General features: G+C 38.4%; 1 protein-coding gene across 7 annotated transcripts in view; it reads left to right on the forward strand.

Annotated features, from left to right (window-relative positions):
• The window catches only part of slc12a7b (solute carrier family 12 member 7b), a 74691-nt gene that overhangs the window by 21606 nt on the left and 34017 nt on the right, over nucleotides 1-19068 (forward strand). Inside the window, exon 1 of one of the 7 annotated variants that reach the window (XM_047349489.1) lies at nucleotides 9969-10114. The exons of the other annotated variants lie outside the window; for them this stretch is intronic. Within the exon in view, the coding sequence (XP_047205445.1) occupies nucleotides 10084-10114 (31 nt within the window). The 5' untranslated portion in view covers nucleotides 9969-10083. Of the gene's footprint in view, nucleotides 1-9968; nucleotides 10115-19068 lie in introns of those variants that run through there. 7 annotated transcript variants of the gene reach the window in all.

Consider the following 19068-nt stretch of genomic DNA (forward strand, 5'->3'; position numbering starts at 1 on the left):
TTGAGCCTCTGGGGGAAAGGGAGCAGCTGAGGGTCTGTGTGTCTGAAGTGTTGCAGTTCAAGGTGTGTGGCAACTTGGTCAGAAGAAACTGACGCCGTTTGTATTCATTTTGATTGAAATTGGTATCGTTAAACAATTCCATTTCATTAGTATTGATACATTGATGACATTTTTAGGGCCAGTTTCAGATCAGGTTTTATATAAAGCTTTCATGCGCAAATCTGAATTTATTTTTTATTCTGTTTTTTATTATTTCTCTTTAAGAAGTTAGAAATCAGAAGGTGTGAGAATAGCCATCAGAATAGTTATTTCTTGTCTCCCTGCTGAGGTCATGAATTATTTAGAATCGGAGCAGAGGAGTCGTCGTTGTGTGAGAAAGCAGTACTTGTAAAAGTCTTGTTTATATAAATAAAGGACAACATGACTGGAGCTGACATTGTTGACTTTAGCTGTTAGCATGTTAAGCAGGGAGACATTAATGAACATTACTGAAACAGCAGGGTCTTGGGTGTATTTCCAAGAGAATGTAGTGCCTTACCTGGACGGAGATTTCCAAAAAGCTGCTGACCTTTCCAGATTCATCATGTTCTATCCCAGAGGTTGAGAGCTCAAAAGTATAAAACAGCAACTTTGCTGTAATATGTTTAACATTGTTGTTATCAGCTGAATATCCCACTCTCTCTTGCCCTGTTTCATCCTGAATGATCCACAGACATGTCTTTGATGAGAACAGTAGCCTGTGACTGGTCCACAAGGTGAAAACTTTTTAATAACCTAGGATTGAGCTGGCAGCTGGAAAGAGACCAGTGTTGTGAACTTTTCTTTACAGCTGGCTTAACTTTGACCTGCTAATCTGAAGACCTACTTTTTTAACATGCAGACCCTACCCTGCATGGGACAGATGCAGTTAGCAGATTTTTTTAAAGGATCTTCCCTCTAGCTGAAAGCCACTTTATCAATCAACATGACTGCGTGTGCGGAGATAGCCCCATTTATCTGAGCCTTCAGCCCTGAGAAGTCATAGAGATCACTTTTAACAAACTCCCCTTTGACACTCCATGTTTTTCTCAAATGTTTTTAGTGAAGTTGCTACTTTTACGGCATTTTACACGACTCTGAGCAGTTTATTTTCCAGGGTTTAATTTCTGCTGTGGAGCTGTAATTAAAACTGAATGCTAGTTAAGCTTTTACAGAGTGTAGGAGTGTGAATGGCATTTATTATGATAATTAGGTGGGGATATCATGCTGCTTTAGTTTCTTTGGCTCATGCACACTGTTTGAGTCTGATGAAGGGTGTTGTGATGATGACTGTTAGTGAGCTTGGGATAAGATCTCACATTGGACACAGACGCACAATGATCTCTTGTATTTTGACCTGTAGAAGCATCAGGACCACACATGTTCTTTTGTTGCACCAACACATTTGAACAAATTCTATTTCTTTAAATCATCAGTTGAGTTTCCAACCAGTCATTTAATGTTTGTGTGTTTTCATCCACCACTTGGTAAATCCAGTGTAATCACATACCAAACTGGATACAGGTTGAAGCTGTTTTTCTCATGTTCCGGAGGGAAGGTTCATGATAGAAAAATTGTTCTTGGCTCATATGCATGTGTTGGGAGTCAAACAGGACTTGCTGTTATTGATTATTCTGCTGGCCTGTTTCCTGTTGGCTAAGTAGGGGGAGGTGAGACCCCACCCTCCATCCCATAATGTAATAGACTGTAGTTTTTCTCACTGACTCATGAGTTTCCTCTTTGTTATGCTCTACCCTTTTTTTCTGAAACCCTGTTGCTCATGTCTACCTAAAATTTGTTTTCGTCCAAGTTTACTCTAAAATCAAAAACCCTGAACAGGTCCTGGTTTTAACCTGTTATATTTATTAAAAAGACTTTTCATTCACTCTCTGTTTTCTGTCAAAGTCAGACTGGAGGCATTTTAGTGGTGTTGAGTAGTTGTCAACTAGTTCAGTAAAACTTTTGATCGCGGTGGAAAGCTAAAACATGTACTCCTGTTTTGTCTGCCCATGCTTTCTTGAACATTTTAACCCCCACCAGATGTTGTTGAAGGATATTTCCTGTTATACTGAAATCAAACTGAGGCGCTGTCATTGCAAACCTCCTGCTCAGGTTTACCTTCAAAATAAGATGGTAGGGGTGCTATTTGACATCTTTTGGGAAATCAAGCGTTAGTTATTGCTATAAAAGCTGGTAATGAAGGTGATTGTTTAAAACTTGACTCATCTTTTTGTAACTCTTATTTTTGAAATAAGACTGAAAGCAGCTCTTGAATTATCTGGGAGAATCAACTAATATGGAATATGGACTGAGCTGGGTGCCAATACTCTGTTACAAAGACATTGTAGAAGCCTCCACCATTTTTACACTTCATTCTCTTTAGGGAAAAGAAACTGTGACCAACAATATAGAAACATTTTGTAAGCACTGTGAGAGCGCCACAACTGGCTGACTGTTGGCTGGACAATTTGATTATCTATAATTAAGAATCTAAAAACATTTCTTTTAATTGTAAAAACCAAAAGTAGGCGTTATGAATGCTCTTGTAGCATTTGGTCCTCCTTAGCATTAGATACATTTTAGAAAACCACTTTATATGGACTAACGCAGTGAAGTTTTTCTATTATCAATAGCTGTTTGTAGTAATGTGTAATACTTGATAGACAGAGAAGTCTTACAGATGTGGACGTTTTCATTAAGAAAAGCAAAAGTTAAGATGAAGGATTTAGAAATAATGGACAAGCTTCAAAACATCAAAAATGGCAGATTGCAAACTTTATTGGGATTTTGTAATCATCACATGTAAGTGGGCTCTCTAAATAACTGCAGTATTTAAGCCTTGGTGAAATCTTAACTACATCAGCTTGATTTTACGTCCATTTGAGAGCATGCAGATTTTGGACAGGACGTGATGTTCCAGATGCGAGTGAGCAGGATCCTTGTGGGAAAGAGTGGAGAGGAATTGTGTGAGAGTAAAGGGAGTAAAATGTGTACATAATGCAGAAATATTTTGTGGGAGGTGATGAGTTTGAGTTGAGAAACAAGTCAGTGTTGTGTCCCTTACACTGATGTTAAATTCTGTAGTTTGTCATGGAAGAACCTCCCTGAGTTCATGACATTACGGTGGGTCTCCTCATGAGTTTGGACAAAGCTGAGTTAATTAGGTGTAAGTGCAGTGTTTTCAGTCAATACCAATCGTTTCCATCGTGAAACAAAGTAATCTGGAGGTAGTTACAGCATCATTTCATTATTGGTTTAGTTTAAACTAAGCCGGGAAATGTCTGAGGTATTCCTGCCCATCTGTCCTAGTCATGTGTTTCCTGTTTGTTTCCCAGTTAGATCTGGATTTATTTAAGCATCTTGCTGTAATTTGACCATTTGATATTTCTGTTTCTTTGTCTCACTACCCCACAGTTAACTTTTGTTTTTAAGCAAAAGCCTAAAATTACATTTTATCAATTACAATTTTTTTTATGTTTTAAGTCAAACCTGAACCTCAACACAAAGTTCTAGATCTGCTTTCTATTGTAAATTGATCCATAACTGTTGAGAAATCCGATGTTTGTATTACCCTTTAAACACTATTTGTGCCTTTTAAAACGTAATGATGTTTGACAACAACGTTTCCAAAGAATTAAAGGAAATACAAAATGTTTGCTCAAAGGCTTTTTTTGTTTTTATGTTTTCAGCAGCAGCTACAGTTTATTTTGCACACTTAAACTGTTATGTTAAATCACAGATTTTAAAGGCTGCAAACTGCAAGTTGACTGTATTCCAATTTTGTTCTCTAAAAACAAACACACAGAATCAGCTAAGGTTTCTATTCATTGCCTCTGCAGGTACCAGAGGAGAGGCTTTCTAGTATATTTGTGAACCAGCGTGTGTCCAATCTGACCTTGCTGTGTTTCTCAACTTTTAGCTGTGTGTTTGCACTGGCCTTGTTGCGAGAGTTCCATTTTTTACTCGGTTGTGTGACCTTGTAAACGTTGGTGAAGTAAAACCTTGTCTATTGCAAATGTTTAAAGTTAAAACTATTGCTGCTGATTAGATTAAAAAGGTCTTGTTGATGACTCAGTCTATGTAAAGCAGTCTCGGAACAGCATTTACACATTCCCACTTTATTCCCTGTGAGCTGATATTTAAAGTGAGTGGACCTTGTGTCATGTGTTATCTCTGTATTGTGACATGCTGATGGCGGTGCTGTTGAGAAGAAATGGATGCAGAGAACAAAGAAAACAGAAGGCAAAGAAAGGAATGTGAGGAAGGAAGCAAAGAGACATGATATGATTTGAGTTCCCCAGATTATTGGTTACATGAAGGCTAGCTGTCAGAACTCACATCGCTATGGTCAAAAATGAACTCATCTTTTAAGGTGTGAACAACTACGTCCTGTACCTTTTTATATATTTTTTATTTTATTAAAAGTTAATATAAAAGACAAGCCTAAGCGCTAGAGTAAAATAACGCTGCTCATTGTGTTGGTAGCTTGTTTAGACAGACTTGTACCCACTGGCATATCCTTTTCCGTGATCTCACTCTCGCCAGTTGCCTGTTCTCAATATGGTATCTCTGATAAGCTCCTAACTTGCAGGCATGCACCCATCTTAATGGGGATCTATCTATTCTCTTTATGACAGCAGCAGTTGCACCAAGGTCACACTGTTTTGTTGAATAGCAGAGATCATACTAGCATGGCCTCTTTGAATTGCATCTCTTTTGACCATGACCACAAATATATGATGATATATTTCTTAGTGATCTGTACCAAATAGTCAAACTGGAATCCAGTGTGCTGTCTCTCTTTAATAGCCCAGTTTCAGCCACCAATCCAACATTGAAATGTTCTTAAGCTGTAAGGTTTCTTTACAAGGATTATGCTTGTCATCACTTTAATATAAAGAACACTGCATAAGGAGTTATGTGAGCAGACCTGATGTGACATTTCAGTCAGAACAATAAACAGTGAAGTAGCTCTCTGTCATGGATGTTCTGTAACTAAACCACACTTAAAACCTCTATGATGTTCCCACTTAGTTGATAGGCTCTTTAACAAGGTCCATTAAGTTGATGCATTTTGGTCATTAGTGTTAATTTGCCCACATTTTATTACCATAAGCATGGCACTACATATGGAATTTACTAAGAACCACAGACTGCAGGGAAATGACTGTTTCTATTCTAAATGCTTTTACTGCGGTAGCATAATTTTGCACTGACAATTTTAGAAAAATATCACCTTTTAATATGATGAAGAGATATTTGTTTTTAACATTACTAATGCCACCATTTTTAGTCAATCTGCTGGTAATACAACACAACTTATTTTGCCTCAGGACTCCCTCTAATATTCTATAACATCCCCCAAGGTTAGAGCATAAAGACAGAGGGTTCTATTCCGATTCCTCTTATCGCAGTTTCTCTAAATCTTCCAGAGTCCTGGGTCCGCTCTTTTCTTCAGCTCATCCCACAGGCTTTCTTTTGGATCTAAGGTCTGGGAGCTGAAATGTCATTAAAGAAGGTTGGTTTTGTGTCTGTGGAACCTTTTTTGTTTTTGGTCACATGGGTTTAGGATCATTATCCTCCTGGTATAAATCTAGTATTTCAAAGGGTTTTTGATAAACTGACAAGTTTCCCAAGGCCTTTCAAAGAGATACACACCCAAAGCATAACAGATCAATTCGATGCTTAACAGTGGGCTCTTCTATACAATTACTCTTTTTTTATCTGGAGCTCAGCCCTTTAAGGAGTTTTTGTTAGAAATGTCCAAATAGGCCTTACACGTTGCCCTGGCGAAAGGTGCCAGTTGTTCGCCATGCCGCTTCGATTCTGCAATCTCAGCTGCATGCTCTGAAAGCACAAAAGGCCTGTGATGCCCATGGATGGACTTGTATGATGTGAAACAACAAAATGAAGATTTTGGAACATTTCCTCCTTGCTCAACAAAGAAAGAATGTTAAACCTGCCATTTCTCTGCCATGGATGAATGCTCTGTTTTTCAGAACTCTGACCTATTGAAGTCTTTCAAACAAGTTTCCCCACTCAGAGCTTGTGCTTTTTTTTTTTAAGTACTACAATAGTGACTGGCCAATCCAATAAACTTAATTCATTCAAATCCGCTTTTAATAACTGTCATTATAACCCAGAAAGTAGATGTTGGCCATCTGGTTCCAAACGGTTACCATATTTACCTAAGCAGGCTGCATCTTAATGTGTGGCATTTATAAGTATTGGACAAGGCTCAGATAAAGCTCTGGTGTGATTCTACATGAAATCATTTTTAGCATAACGGCTGCAGCTGAAACTCATTGTAGAAGTTAGCTGACGACCAGTTTGAATGCATGTCTGCACTTTAAAAAGTCCTGTAGCAGCACCATATGCTGCAGGGTGGAGTAGTGAGTTACTTCCATTTTTTGCATAAGGTCACAGAGACATTGTTAGAGTTGAGTTTGAGAAGCAGCTACATTTTGAGGAAGTTTTGTTGTATGTGTGAACTCACATCATTTCATTGTCATGTGGCTCTCACGTGTCTGTTTCATTTGCAGTTCGGGTTCAAAGACATGGGAAGAGGTGGAGTAAAATGAGGAATGTAGTATGAGGATATTAGGTGGAACGTTCTTCCTGGCTGAGGCTTTCTTTCAAAATGATTTAGTGTCCGGTCTGCTTATGAGTGAATGTTCATGCCTTTGAATAAAACAGCAGAGGGAGAGTGACTCCGCTGTTACTGACAGTTATAAAGTGCTGATATGGGTACCGTACAGTTGATGCTGGCAGTATGTGATTTCGCCACATGCTGCAAGTCAAAGTAATGTCCTCACTTTGACTTCCAGCATTTGAATATGTTCTAGATGTTTGCTGGTCTGGTCTAAAAAAAAAACATAAATGTACAGATATGCAGTCAGCACTAGCGAGTACACAGTGAACACAATGCTATAATTACTGTACTGTGTAAATGCAGCTTATTAACCATTCCCTAGGATTCCCAATATACTCCAGACTTGATCAATTTTAAAACTAACAACCTTGAAAGTTGATTAGTTCACAGTGAAAGGTCTTTACAGTCTAAACACAGTTATATAGGGCCCTATGTTTTCCGCAATGTGAAGGCCGCAGATAATTGCGGGATTAAAAAAAACGTTTTTTTCTGTACGTTGTGTTAGCACACGTATGACTGGATGTTTAAGGATACATGTGACGGCCACTTACAGTCACAATGGAGAAGAAGCAAGCTTCGTGAGCCACTCATGACTGCAGTCTTGAACATTTATCTAAATCAGTAGAAGCAAGGCGTGAGTTTATTGAAGAGTTTATTGAAGATTTTGCTGCTCTGTGCTGAGTCAGATAAAATGAAAAGCGTCTGTACATTTTTGGCAAAGCACTCCAAACAGCCCCGGGGGGCTGCCAGAACACACAAGCTAAGCACAAAAAGTGCTGTACTTCACTGGAGGTGTATCTGACAGATGGGAGAAATAAAAATGAACCTACACTACCAGTCCAAAGTTCTAGAAACACTTTTTCATTTAATGGTTTTCTTTATGTCTATGACTATTTACATTGTACGTAGATTCTCACTGAAGGCATCAAAACAGTGAATAAACATATATGGAATTATGTAGCAAATGAAAAATTGTAAAATAACTTTAAATATGTTATATTTTATATTCATTAAAGTAGACATTCTTTGCTGTGATGACTAAAATATTAACCTTTGGCCGTCTCTCAAGGAACCTCAGGGAAGTTCTTTCAAGACTCTTTGGAAAACCATTTCAGGTGACCACCTCATGAAGCTCATGGAGAGAATATCAAGAGAGCAAAGCAGTAATCAGAGCCAAGGGTGGAGTCTAAAATATAAAAATGTTTAAAGTTATTTTACACTTCTTGTTTACTACATAGTTCCCTGTGTTCATTCACAGGTTTGATGCCTTTGGTGAGAATCTACAATGTAAATAGTCATGAAAATAAAGAGACCCTTTAAGTGAGAAAGTATATCTAAAACTTTTGACCGGTGTGTGGGTCCTGTTCATTATGCAAGTGTGCTCAAGGCTGTGCTGTTAGCAGGTTGTAGCTTATGAGACATGTTCTGGTGTTGAGTTCAACTCTAAAGCATTTTGAAAGGAAAACTTTTTTTTAAATGTGTGCTATGTAATATTTTTTGTTTTGCACATAATTAGTTTTTATCTTTAACATAAAATGATGTGGAAATACTTTTAAATACAGTGCAGAAGCACTCTTCCACTGAATCACAGCATGTTATATTTGTGAAAGCTAATTAACAGTAAATGTGGAATTCTTTGGCTTTTGATTTGTTGAATTATTTTTCATTCACTTCATAATTACACACCTTCCTGGTAAATAACTATGGTTAGAATGGAAAAGGTGAAGGGAAAACCTGTTGTTCTCTGCACAACCAGTTTTTTTATTTTTCTTCTTCTCATGATCACGCCTGTTTATTTGGCTCCACCTTATTGACTAAGAGTTACAACAACAATTTATATATATATATATGTATGTATATATGTGTAAATCTATGTATATATGTGTATATTGGTCTTGGTGCGGCGGGGCGACCCCTTGGATAATGGTAGGGGAAACGCTGTGATACATTTCAGTTTTCTGATAGATTAAACTTATATTGATTTCTAATTAATGTTTAGTACAAATCACCTCTTTTGCCATTAAAATTCCGAGTAAACTGCTGCCCTGCGATGGACTGGCGACCTGTCCAGGGTGTACCCTGCCTCTCGCCCATAGATTGCTGGAGATAGGCACCAGCTCCCCCGCGACCCACTATGGAATAAGCGGTAGAAAATGACTGACTGATTTTTAAGTTTGATTTTAGTTTTGAACAACCTTTAGTGGCGTTGGATGCTACTAAATCCTTCTTACTGTGTAATTTGATAGCCATGCTTTAAGCTCTGCTTTGAAACATCTGTCAGTTTAATGATGGTGGCAACAGATGTTCAGTTAAATCATCACGGAGCCTCAGGATTCCTCTAACTGTTGGAGCTAAATGATGTGCATAGAGAAGTTTTTTGGTCCTGTCTAATTAAACTGTGTAGACCAATCATGCCAATTTGTGTCTCCTTGGTAACCAGCATTTCTAATACTGGCAAAGAACATACTAATGATGGGAAAACAGGAACAGGAAGTAAAGCTTCACTCTGTGTGCTGGCTTTATCGCCATAATTTCCTCAGTCCCAGCCTGAAAATTGGCTCTTGTTTTATAAAGGGTTCAGGATTAGCCTAATCTAGTTAGGTAATTAGTGCCCACTTCACATGCTCTTTGCCAAACAGATTAAACTGTGACTAAAAAGGACAACAGTGAAGAGCTAGGTTGACCAAGGTAATGACTGGGAAAGGCTTTGTCTGCCATTGTCCTTCATGTTGGTTTGGCTGTCCGAAGCTTTATTCCCATTTACAATGATTTACTGTCATATAAGATCTACAGGGTTATTACAGACTCAATGAGTACAAAATAAATCGAATCTAACAGGCTAGTGAAGTTCTCGTAGATCTGAATAAGGTTTATTTTATTCCTAGATACTGTCACAGTTAAAGCTGTATAGGTTAAAGTTTCCCCTGTGGGGAGCTGATGGCACCAAGGAGGTCTGTCTGTCTCTACTACGGTTTTCTGCTTCCTTTGCTTTCTCTGCTCCTCCCCTTTCTGTTTGTGTGTGTGTGTGTTAACTCATGCTCGCGCAGCTGGGGCAGTGATCAGCAGCTCAGGGAGGTTGCAGGGAAAGAATGTGTGTGCACTCACGCACATGGCTGTTCCTGCAGGTCTGTCGGTGGGAGGGTGAGGGTGCTTTGTGATGCATGGCTGATGTCGCTGACTTTGTCGTCACAGGCCACTTTGTACGCACACACACACACAAACACACAAACATAAACGGAGACTGTCACAGAAATAGCTTATCCTCACATTATCACACAGTGCAGCCAGCATTCCTGACTTGTGCACGTCAGTAGAAGTATCTTTGTACATTGGACCACCATTACTGGAGTTCCCCAAGGACCATTGCTAGGACCCTCTCCCCTTCACCCCCCTTTTTAACCAGGCTCCTCAGAATGGAGCACAAGGGAGGCTCTCGTCGGAAGGGTAAGTTTTTCCCAATTCAGTTAGGCTTTGATTTGCCCCTTTGCTAGCACCTCAATATTTTAGCTAATACATTCTGTAAATATGAGGGATATTCTACTTACTTTGAGTATAGCTAGATTCTTAAAGAAAATAGTAGGATTAGTCTACATAGTTTCTAACTTTGTGTAATTTACCTGCATTACATCTAGTTTGTCTTGTCTGCCTGTCTTCAAGATAGATGGCTCCACTGAAGGCAAATTATTATAACAATTAACTTTAGTGTCCTATGAAAAAAGTATTGTAAAAAGATAAAAGGACAGAGAATGAGATGGCTAAGCTGTGCCTTTATTTATTCGGACTTAAAAATAAGTCATGATGTGACTGACTGATTCTATATTTGGCCCACCAAATTTCATTTTAAAGTCATGAGCCATGGTCTCCAGCCAGTTACATTTTTTAGGCTACAGATTTTTTTGCCGTACTTGCCATTGCGCTCTTGTTGCTGTTTTGTGCCCATGGTCTAACATTGGCAGTGTTAGGCAGCTTACGGTGTTGTCACAGTCTGCAGCTTATCGGTTATAAATAGTGCGTGTGGTAATTTATTGCCACAGCGACCAGAAAGGATGAGCCTATCTGTTAGCACATCCCTAATATACCTGCTCTTATGCATTTGGATCAGCTGCTAAGTTAAGTGCTGATGTAGTCTGAGAGGAACATCATCATCTTAGAGACAGAAAATTCTCACTCATGAGCAGCGTGCAGCACTTGAGGACAAAAGTTGCTTCTCTTAGGAGTGATATTTCATTTCCATTTTGGATCAAAATGACTGTAACTGATATGATCTGTAAATGATCCTGCGTGGCAAAAATGCTCTACGACCAAATGCTGTTAGAAATTAGATTAAAGCTGAAACAAAAATATGTTGATGGTTTCCTGGAGGTCTTCTGTACAAATTGTCAGGCCATGGGTTCAACCTCCTGAACTGAACTGAAGTGTGGCCAGTTTAACTAACTGGGAGTTTACATAGTCCTACTCATTTCCTTGTCACTTTCAAAGCAGTTATGATCTGACTTCAGCAGGAGGACATCTTCTGATGTTCTGTGTGTAATCTTAAATTGTTATTGTTTATCCTGGAATATTAAATATTTTGGTACATCTACACTATCCCTAGTGTAGATGTACCAAATAATTAGCCAATTTTCACTTGATCAGCTCTGATCAGTGATAGACTGGTAAAAATGTGAAAAATATGATTTTTTTTTCTCCTACCTATTCATTAAAAAAATTTAAACTAAGAAACGCCATTTTTTAGTCTCCATCCAACAGCATGTACTTTGCTGCCTTGTTTTGAGTTCAATAAAAATGGGGAAATGTTTGCTATGCTCTGATAAATGAATGGGACAAACTTGTAAATCATTCATTCTTTAGATATAAAACTCTTACCTCTATCAAATAACCTGCACCATATTTTTACTCTACTCTACCTACTTTAAGAGTCAGAAAGTCATCAGAAAAAAATCTGCATCAGCAAGAAAACCATGTCAGCCGGAACAGACTGACCAATACATCAGTAGTCTCTGTTCTGTGTCAGTCGTCAGATATATACTTCTTTGCTCTAAGGGAAAATGTCTTAATTAATTGAATGATATAAATTAAAGGTAAATGAATTAATTTCAGAAGCAGTTTCATTCAGATATTTAAAGTGTTAAAAGCTGGATGAAACTAACAATACATGTTAGATCATGTTATGAACTAAAATGTCTCCAGATGAGCAGATTTAAATTTAACCTTGTTGTTTTTGCATAGTCAGTCACTTGTGCACCGGGGGCATATTTTGAGTGATCACGTAATGCTCTGTAACGCAGGAAGTATCTGCCCCACACCTGCAGAAGTGGAGCATGTATACACGCACACACACACACACACACACACACACTCGGCTCATTATTAAAGCCACCTGCATTAATTCATTAGCACATACCCAGACTCAACCCTCTCCCTTCTGTCCAGTCTTCCTTCAAACGTTTCCAGTCACACATGAGACTAATCATTACAAATAACTGATCATTTTTATGCCACACATTCCTTTTTCTGTACGTACAACAGCTGTTAATTAAACACAAGCCGAAGTTATGTTTAAGAAGGGCAAATAAACCCACCAACAGGTGCACAACCACTGAGAAAGTGCTAAACTTTGTGAATGTCTGCTCATTGTGAGGGTGATTGGGTCATACTCCATTTGATAGGCTGTAACTACAGATGCACCGCTTTTACTGGTCTATACCAATATCTATTTTTTTTCAGAGATCCAACCAGCAGATTCCAATTTTGGCTCATTCCTGTTTTTTTCTGTTTGTTTCTTTTTATGTTGTGTTTTTTGTTTTTTCAAAGGATTAGGCCTTATAAAAATCGAAAAATAAATGTGCTGCACGTTTTTTAATAGGAGTAGCTCAGAGTGATCCCTATTTATGCATCAGAGCATGTTTTTAATGTTTAGCTTTATTTAACTAAAATGAAAATAACCCATCATAGTACCTCCTCCGGTTTATATTTATTAAGTTTTTGATTAATTTAATGAGTAGGGGAAAAATATATATCTTTTTAGCATTTGTCCTGCCGATCACCAGTTTGAAACCATAAAGGGAAAATAAGCTAATTCTGATTTTTGAATGACTGGCCCATCTTTAACAGCCCATCTCTAACTTTAACCTTTTGCATGTGTTTGGGTGTGAAAGAAGAGAGCACGTTAGCAGGCGAAGGTGACTTTAAACAGCAGTCTGTCCTCTCATTCACTCTAAATCAGCTGTTTTGCATCACTAAGTTCTCAAATGTCACAAGCTGTTTACAGAACATTTATTTGGAGTCAGATATTATGCAAACACACATAATTAGAGTAAGAGTTTAGAAAATCTACATCAGAATGATGCAGAATGGAACATCATAGACAGAAGTAATGTAGACACAAAGCACAGCATCTGTTAACTGGGCCAATGTATTGTCATTGCTGCTACTGTATATAAAACTAGACCAAGTCCCTCAGGACTGTTTGCTGCTGCGAATCACAGTTCTGCACAATGTTTGCATTTCCACCTTTAATTCTCCAGATTACATGTGAGACATGTGAGACAGGCATATTAAGACTACGTACATCCATCCCTGCTCTGGTCTCCTTGTTGTTTTATCCCTCATGCCCTTTTTAAAAAGCACATAATCTGCTGCAACAGTCGCTGTATTAATTGCGGTGCTTGACATCAACAGTGGCAGCTGGCACTTTAGCTTTGTTTCGGACTCTGATGTGCAAGTGCAACTTAAGGTCATTGTGGGATTTATTAACATGGATGGGACTCATGGACCTCTTGAGATTGTTTTTAGCTTAAAGGGGCATAGGTCCACAGCTTTTTTATGTGTAGGATTTTTTCCCTTTGTATGGATGACATCAGAATGCAGATGATGGACCAGAGAAAGTAAAGATATAATCCCAGATTAACTTTTTCCAGATGCCATTCATGTTATAAGAAGTCACATTCTGTCACAAACTCCTTTTAGATTTGAGAAAACAGAAATCTGGAGAGTTTTCAGAAAGCATCCTTCATTATAAAACTTTGCATCCTGTGCTAAACACTGTAAGATGCTATGGAAAGCTGTTGTTGTGGTCTAACTGATGCCTTCATACCATGAGGTCTAGCAGTCTGATCACTTTCTGATTGATGACGTTAACTACCATGCTGGGATGCTTTAAAAACCGAAACATCACCTGTACTGATTTGGAAACAGCACAGCCTGTTTCAGTTCGCTGCTTTGTCTCAAAAAAGATTTACCCCGTGTCAATGAAGAAAATGATTACCTGTGCTGAGTGTATTTAACCCAGCTAAGCTATGATTGGCAGCCTGAGGTTAGCTGCATGCCCCCTGCTTAGTAGACATCATCTTAAATCCATTCTCTTATCCACACGTATTGGAAAACTGTTGCCTCACTTAATACGCTCTGCTGTCCTGTTCAGATTGTGACGAAGGCTTGCAAAGTGCAAGGACGTAATGACTTTGTCAGTGATTACTAGCAGGCTAAGCCATACACCAAGCCTCTTATTACCCGTACAGCTAGATCAAGCAGTAAAAGTTACTCATGAAATGCAGCTGGGGTCACCAGAGGCAGCTGCCCCTATAAATGATGAAGGTGTGGTTGAGATATTCTTTGGTACTAAAACCAGTGGCAAGAATCAAAAGCATTGCCTGTAACAATACTGCATTTAGCTATTTAGGAGTTTTTCACCTTAACTTTGCTGTTCAAGTCATCTTCATCAAGAAATGTTAACGAACCACGTTGCACACATGTAACATCTGCCATTATGAACAGTGAGTAATATTACCTCTTGAGACTTTATTTTGTCATATAAATTTAGATTACCATTCTGAGTTCACAGAGGTTGTAGGAAACATAAGGACTAGGGATATGAACATTGTACCGATTTATGACCACTCATGTACATGTGAGTATATCTGCAGAGCAGCTGTGATGAAGTTTATGCATAAAATCTAAAAGCATTAGTTTTTAAATGTTTGCATCCATTAAATCTGATCCTTACAGAGAATTATGCATGGGTTCTCTACGGGTTCTTAAGCTCCTTCCCACGGTACACAAAAATGACTGTTGGGTTAGTTGTTCTCTCTAAATGGCCTTTAGGTGTGTGTGTGTGTGTGTGTGTGTGTATGTGTGTGCATGGTTGTTAGTCCTGTGTGTACCCTGCCTTTCACTCAGTGACTGCAGTAGATGCAATTTAGCCTGTACTTAATTCTATGTACATCCATTTTCTATACCTGGTTCACCCATGCAGGGTCACAGGGGAGCTGGTGCCTATCTCCAGCAGTGAGAGGCGGGGTACACCCTGGAAAGGTCACCAGCCATCGCAGGGCAACACACAGGACATACAACCATTCACACCTAAGGGCAATTTAGAGAGACCAATTAACCTAACAGTCATGTTTTTGGACTGTGGGTGGAAGCCGGAGTACCCGGTGAGAACCCACGCATGCACAGGGAGAACATGCAAACGCCTTGGAGAAAGACTCCTGGCTGGCAGTCGAACCCAGGACTTTCTTGCTGCAAGGCAACAGTGCTACCAACTGCAGCCCACTAATCATATTGTGAGATGAGATGATCGATTCGAATATTGAATCGTCAACTAATTTAATATTCGAATAATCGTTAACTGGAATAAATAGGCCCTAAAAAAGTAAATTTGCTTAAAGAACAACCCACTCAGTAGCAGTTATTAGGCCACAATTATATAAAAATATACAGATTTTGCATTTAAGATAAAATAACTTTCTTTGTCGGTAAATATGCTCTATCCAGAACTCCTCAAGCGGTATAGCTTCAGCTTCACCTGGTTCAAATTCATAAAAAAATTATTGGACAGATTAATGGATTACCAAAACAATCGTTAGTTGCAGCGCTAATTAAATCGCATTAAACTGAATTGTGTTCTGTTGAACAAAACATTAAATCAGAGTGACGGGAGTGGCTGAGAATTGCTGTTGCTGCTCACGTATCTTGGATTGGGTTTATGGGATTGCTTGCAGTTTGCTGATGGACACATCGGTCACAAAACAGAGAGAAGCAACCATATAGGGACTTTCATTAAAAGCATTTCATTGAAACCAACTTATGCAAGTGTTAATATCATACTTTTAAGATTTAATTCACTGTTGTTGGAACGCTTAATGAAAAGAAATGAATGTTTTACTTCACACATAACTTGGCAAATTCTTTCTAGAGTCTTATTTACCCATAACATGTTGACCTTTTTCATTTGAAAACAGACTCATTTAAAATCATAAAGAAAACAATGTTGGATCGGAGTGGTTCCTGAAAGGCTCAGTAAATCTTGTGCAAGTGTGAAAAGTGAGCCGCCTAACATACAGTTACCAATATCACCACTGTGATGTGCAGAGCAGTCACATTAAAGCAGAGACTGTATTATGTCATTTCTGCCCGTCGTTATAAGTCTGATGTTTTGATTCAACAGAGGTTACTAGGGATTTCTTTTACCCAGAATACATAGAGATACATTTACCTTCATATAAAGTTTGTTCCTGCTGTGTGGCCTAAAGCCTCTGTTAGATCAAAATGAGAAAAGATCCGGGGAACCGAGTCCATAAAAAACTGAAGCTTTCTTTATGCAAAGCTATTTTCTCTTATTCCACAAGAAGTCTTTAAATTGAATTCTGCTAAGCTCACATGTGCATACTTCCTGCAGGGATTTCCCATAATTCCGAGGCTCTCTTGATACAAAAGCGAAAGTAAAACAATGCAGAACTCAGAAAGCTAAAGTGCTTTTCTGGGTGAAAATTAAGCTGCACGATATATCAAGTAGCACTTGTCATCGCAATGTCAATGTGAGCAATATTCCAATGGCAAATGACTGCAACATTTGGGAGGCTATAAGATTTCAGGCACCATATATTAGACTTCTCCTTGTCAATATATTTTGGGACTCTACACCAAGTGAAAGTCCACACCTGATCTGGAGCCTGATGACCAGGATGCTAAAGCTCTCGTAGAAGTGATAGAGGACATTGTTGTGGCGGAAAAAACAGGCAGTCTTCACAACATTAAATGATAGTATCTTAACCATGTTTTTCTAAAACCATGCAGCTACACTTAAAACGGATTCAAAACACAGCTGTGGGAGAGGTTCAGACTGCAGAGACTGCGATCATTTGTGAGATTATAGGCAGTGGTTGCTCATCTGACTGTCAGCTGCACTTGAAGGCAACGTTATTTATTATTTGTTTGTGTATTTTGTTTGGAAAAGTAGATTTGAGCTCGTTCTGAAATCTGAAAGGGATTTACAGTCATTGATGAGTAAATCTAGATCTATTCCAGCTTTATAGCAGATGCCTCTCTGGTTCGGTTTAAAATGAGACCTGGATGGTGTGCCTTTACCACAGACTGCAGAAACAAATATAATTCAGGTCGTTTGAACTGTAAGACCAGAACCATGACCATGACGAGCCATAGTTGAAAATGTCTAATTCTTTGTTTCAGGCATTTTCTGCATGTATTATCAAAGGTATCATTCCCTCTGTTTTCAGACTTGGCAGCTAACTGTCTGTATGACCTTCTGCCTAGAAATTATAAAAAAAAACAGTAAAAACAAGTGTTGGTGATAACAATTCATGAGGCACTTGAATGAAATTCACCAGAAAAGGGTCAGTTTGGTCTCAAAGACATCCTGGTGGGATAAAACTTTAAATTCCAACCCTTACCCAAGAATCAGTCATTCAACACAATAACTATTTACAGATATGCTACAGACAGTGTTTGTAGCATGATTTACTGCAGATGAACTACATTTCATTGCTTCACATTTTTTATGCATTGGACCTTTGAGTGTCAGAGACCAGGCAACAATGAATGAACTCTAGAGGGCAAAGTGTTTCTAAGAGTCATCCATTCCATTTTCTCTTGTTTTTATTGCATAATTATTCCTGTCTGTCATTTGAACCTCATGTTTAATGTGGTATTGTTCCTCTTGGCTCTCATTTATAGTGTTTACTGACCACGTTGTAAATTCTTTCTTTGAATGTTCTCTGAAAGTTTATGCCTGCACATGTTATTATACCCTTTGTTGCAGGGCACACTTGGCTTCAGATATGTTTTACTTCATTTGTAACTGAACAGGCAATTTGATATACTCAACTGGGAAACAAGTTGACTTTCTTTCTTCCTGCTTGCTGAACGTTTCTTTTTTTTCTTTCGTGTCACCATAGAGTCGGATGCTTACACATTTAGTGCTGCACCTAATGATCAGTAATCATGTATTATATTGATTATTTTGACAATTAATTGAGTAATCAGATAAAAAAAATGCAGATTTTTTTTACGAGTAAGAGAAATACATTAAAGAAAAAGGCAAGTAAACAAATAGTTTTCTTTTTTAAAACAAATCAACGTTTTATTGCCTAAAATACAATAATGCAGCATGTCTTTAGCGAACACCTAAATATTTGTAGCAAAGGCTGCATCTGCAGCTAAAATAAAACGTTCAAACATGAACATGTGAAAAGCTCAGCCCTTTCTTGTTGACTCAACATCAATATGGTGCTAGCTAGCTCAATCTGTAGTGAAAACAAAGATGAAAATTGCATTCTGGATTTTTTAAATAAAACCTTGTAGTGTACATAAGTGCCAGGTTACACTCTTTTTGTGTTTTTGTGCAAGAACAGAGAAGAAATATAAAATAGTCACACATTACCTAACACAAAGTTAAAGAGCAAATGTAAATTCAGGAAAATAAACCTTGTCTTTTATATATTAAACCTTACTGTCAGTTTCACTTGGGTGACGGTCCGCTGATGCAGCGGATGTTTCCTGCTCGTGTTGCAGCATCGAGGACGTGTTATTGTGGAAAGCTTTTTCAGGTTAGCAGTACATGCACTGTGCTGTGCTCTTTTCTGTTTAGTTTACAGTGGTTGCACACTTTTAAAGCTTTCTGTTGTTTTCTCAGAGCTTCTTTTTGCCCCTCACCATCACCCTGCATAGATGATAAAAGCACTGGGCCTACACTGCTATGTGGATGCCATCTTTAATGGACGTGAGAGTGTTTTGTAACACAAATAATCACCCGGGCAGAACACAGTTCACCGAATAGTTTAACGGAATTTAGCGAAGCCTCGAGGCAGATCATTTGTCTAGAGGAATTTTAGTAATGGAGTTACTCAAATTATTCGAGGAATCTTTTCAGCCCTAACGCATATGGACAAGCAGCTTTTTGTAAGAGTAAAACTTTTTTCTAATCATTACATCACATGCATTTTAGCCTGTACTAAACACTTAACACTGTTTACTGAGAGCTGACTCCTGGCTGTGAAGATTGTTGAGAAGAGTGAAGTCACCGTGTGACTCACAGTTGGGAGTCAGAATCTCCCCTATCAAGACTGTTCTGAGTGGGATACGGCCTTACTGTGTGAGGT

Source organism: Girardinichthys multiradiatus, chromosome 21 (genome assembly GCF_021462225.1).
Source record: "Girardinichthys multiradiatus isolate DD_20200921_A chromosome 21, DD_fGirMul_XY1, whole genome shotgun sequence".
In the NCBI taxonomy this organism is placed as follows: Eukaryota; Metazoa; Chordata; class Actinopteri; order Cyprinodontiformes; family Goodeidae; genus Girardinichthys; species Girardinichthys multiradiatus.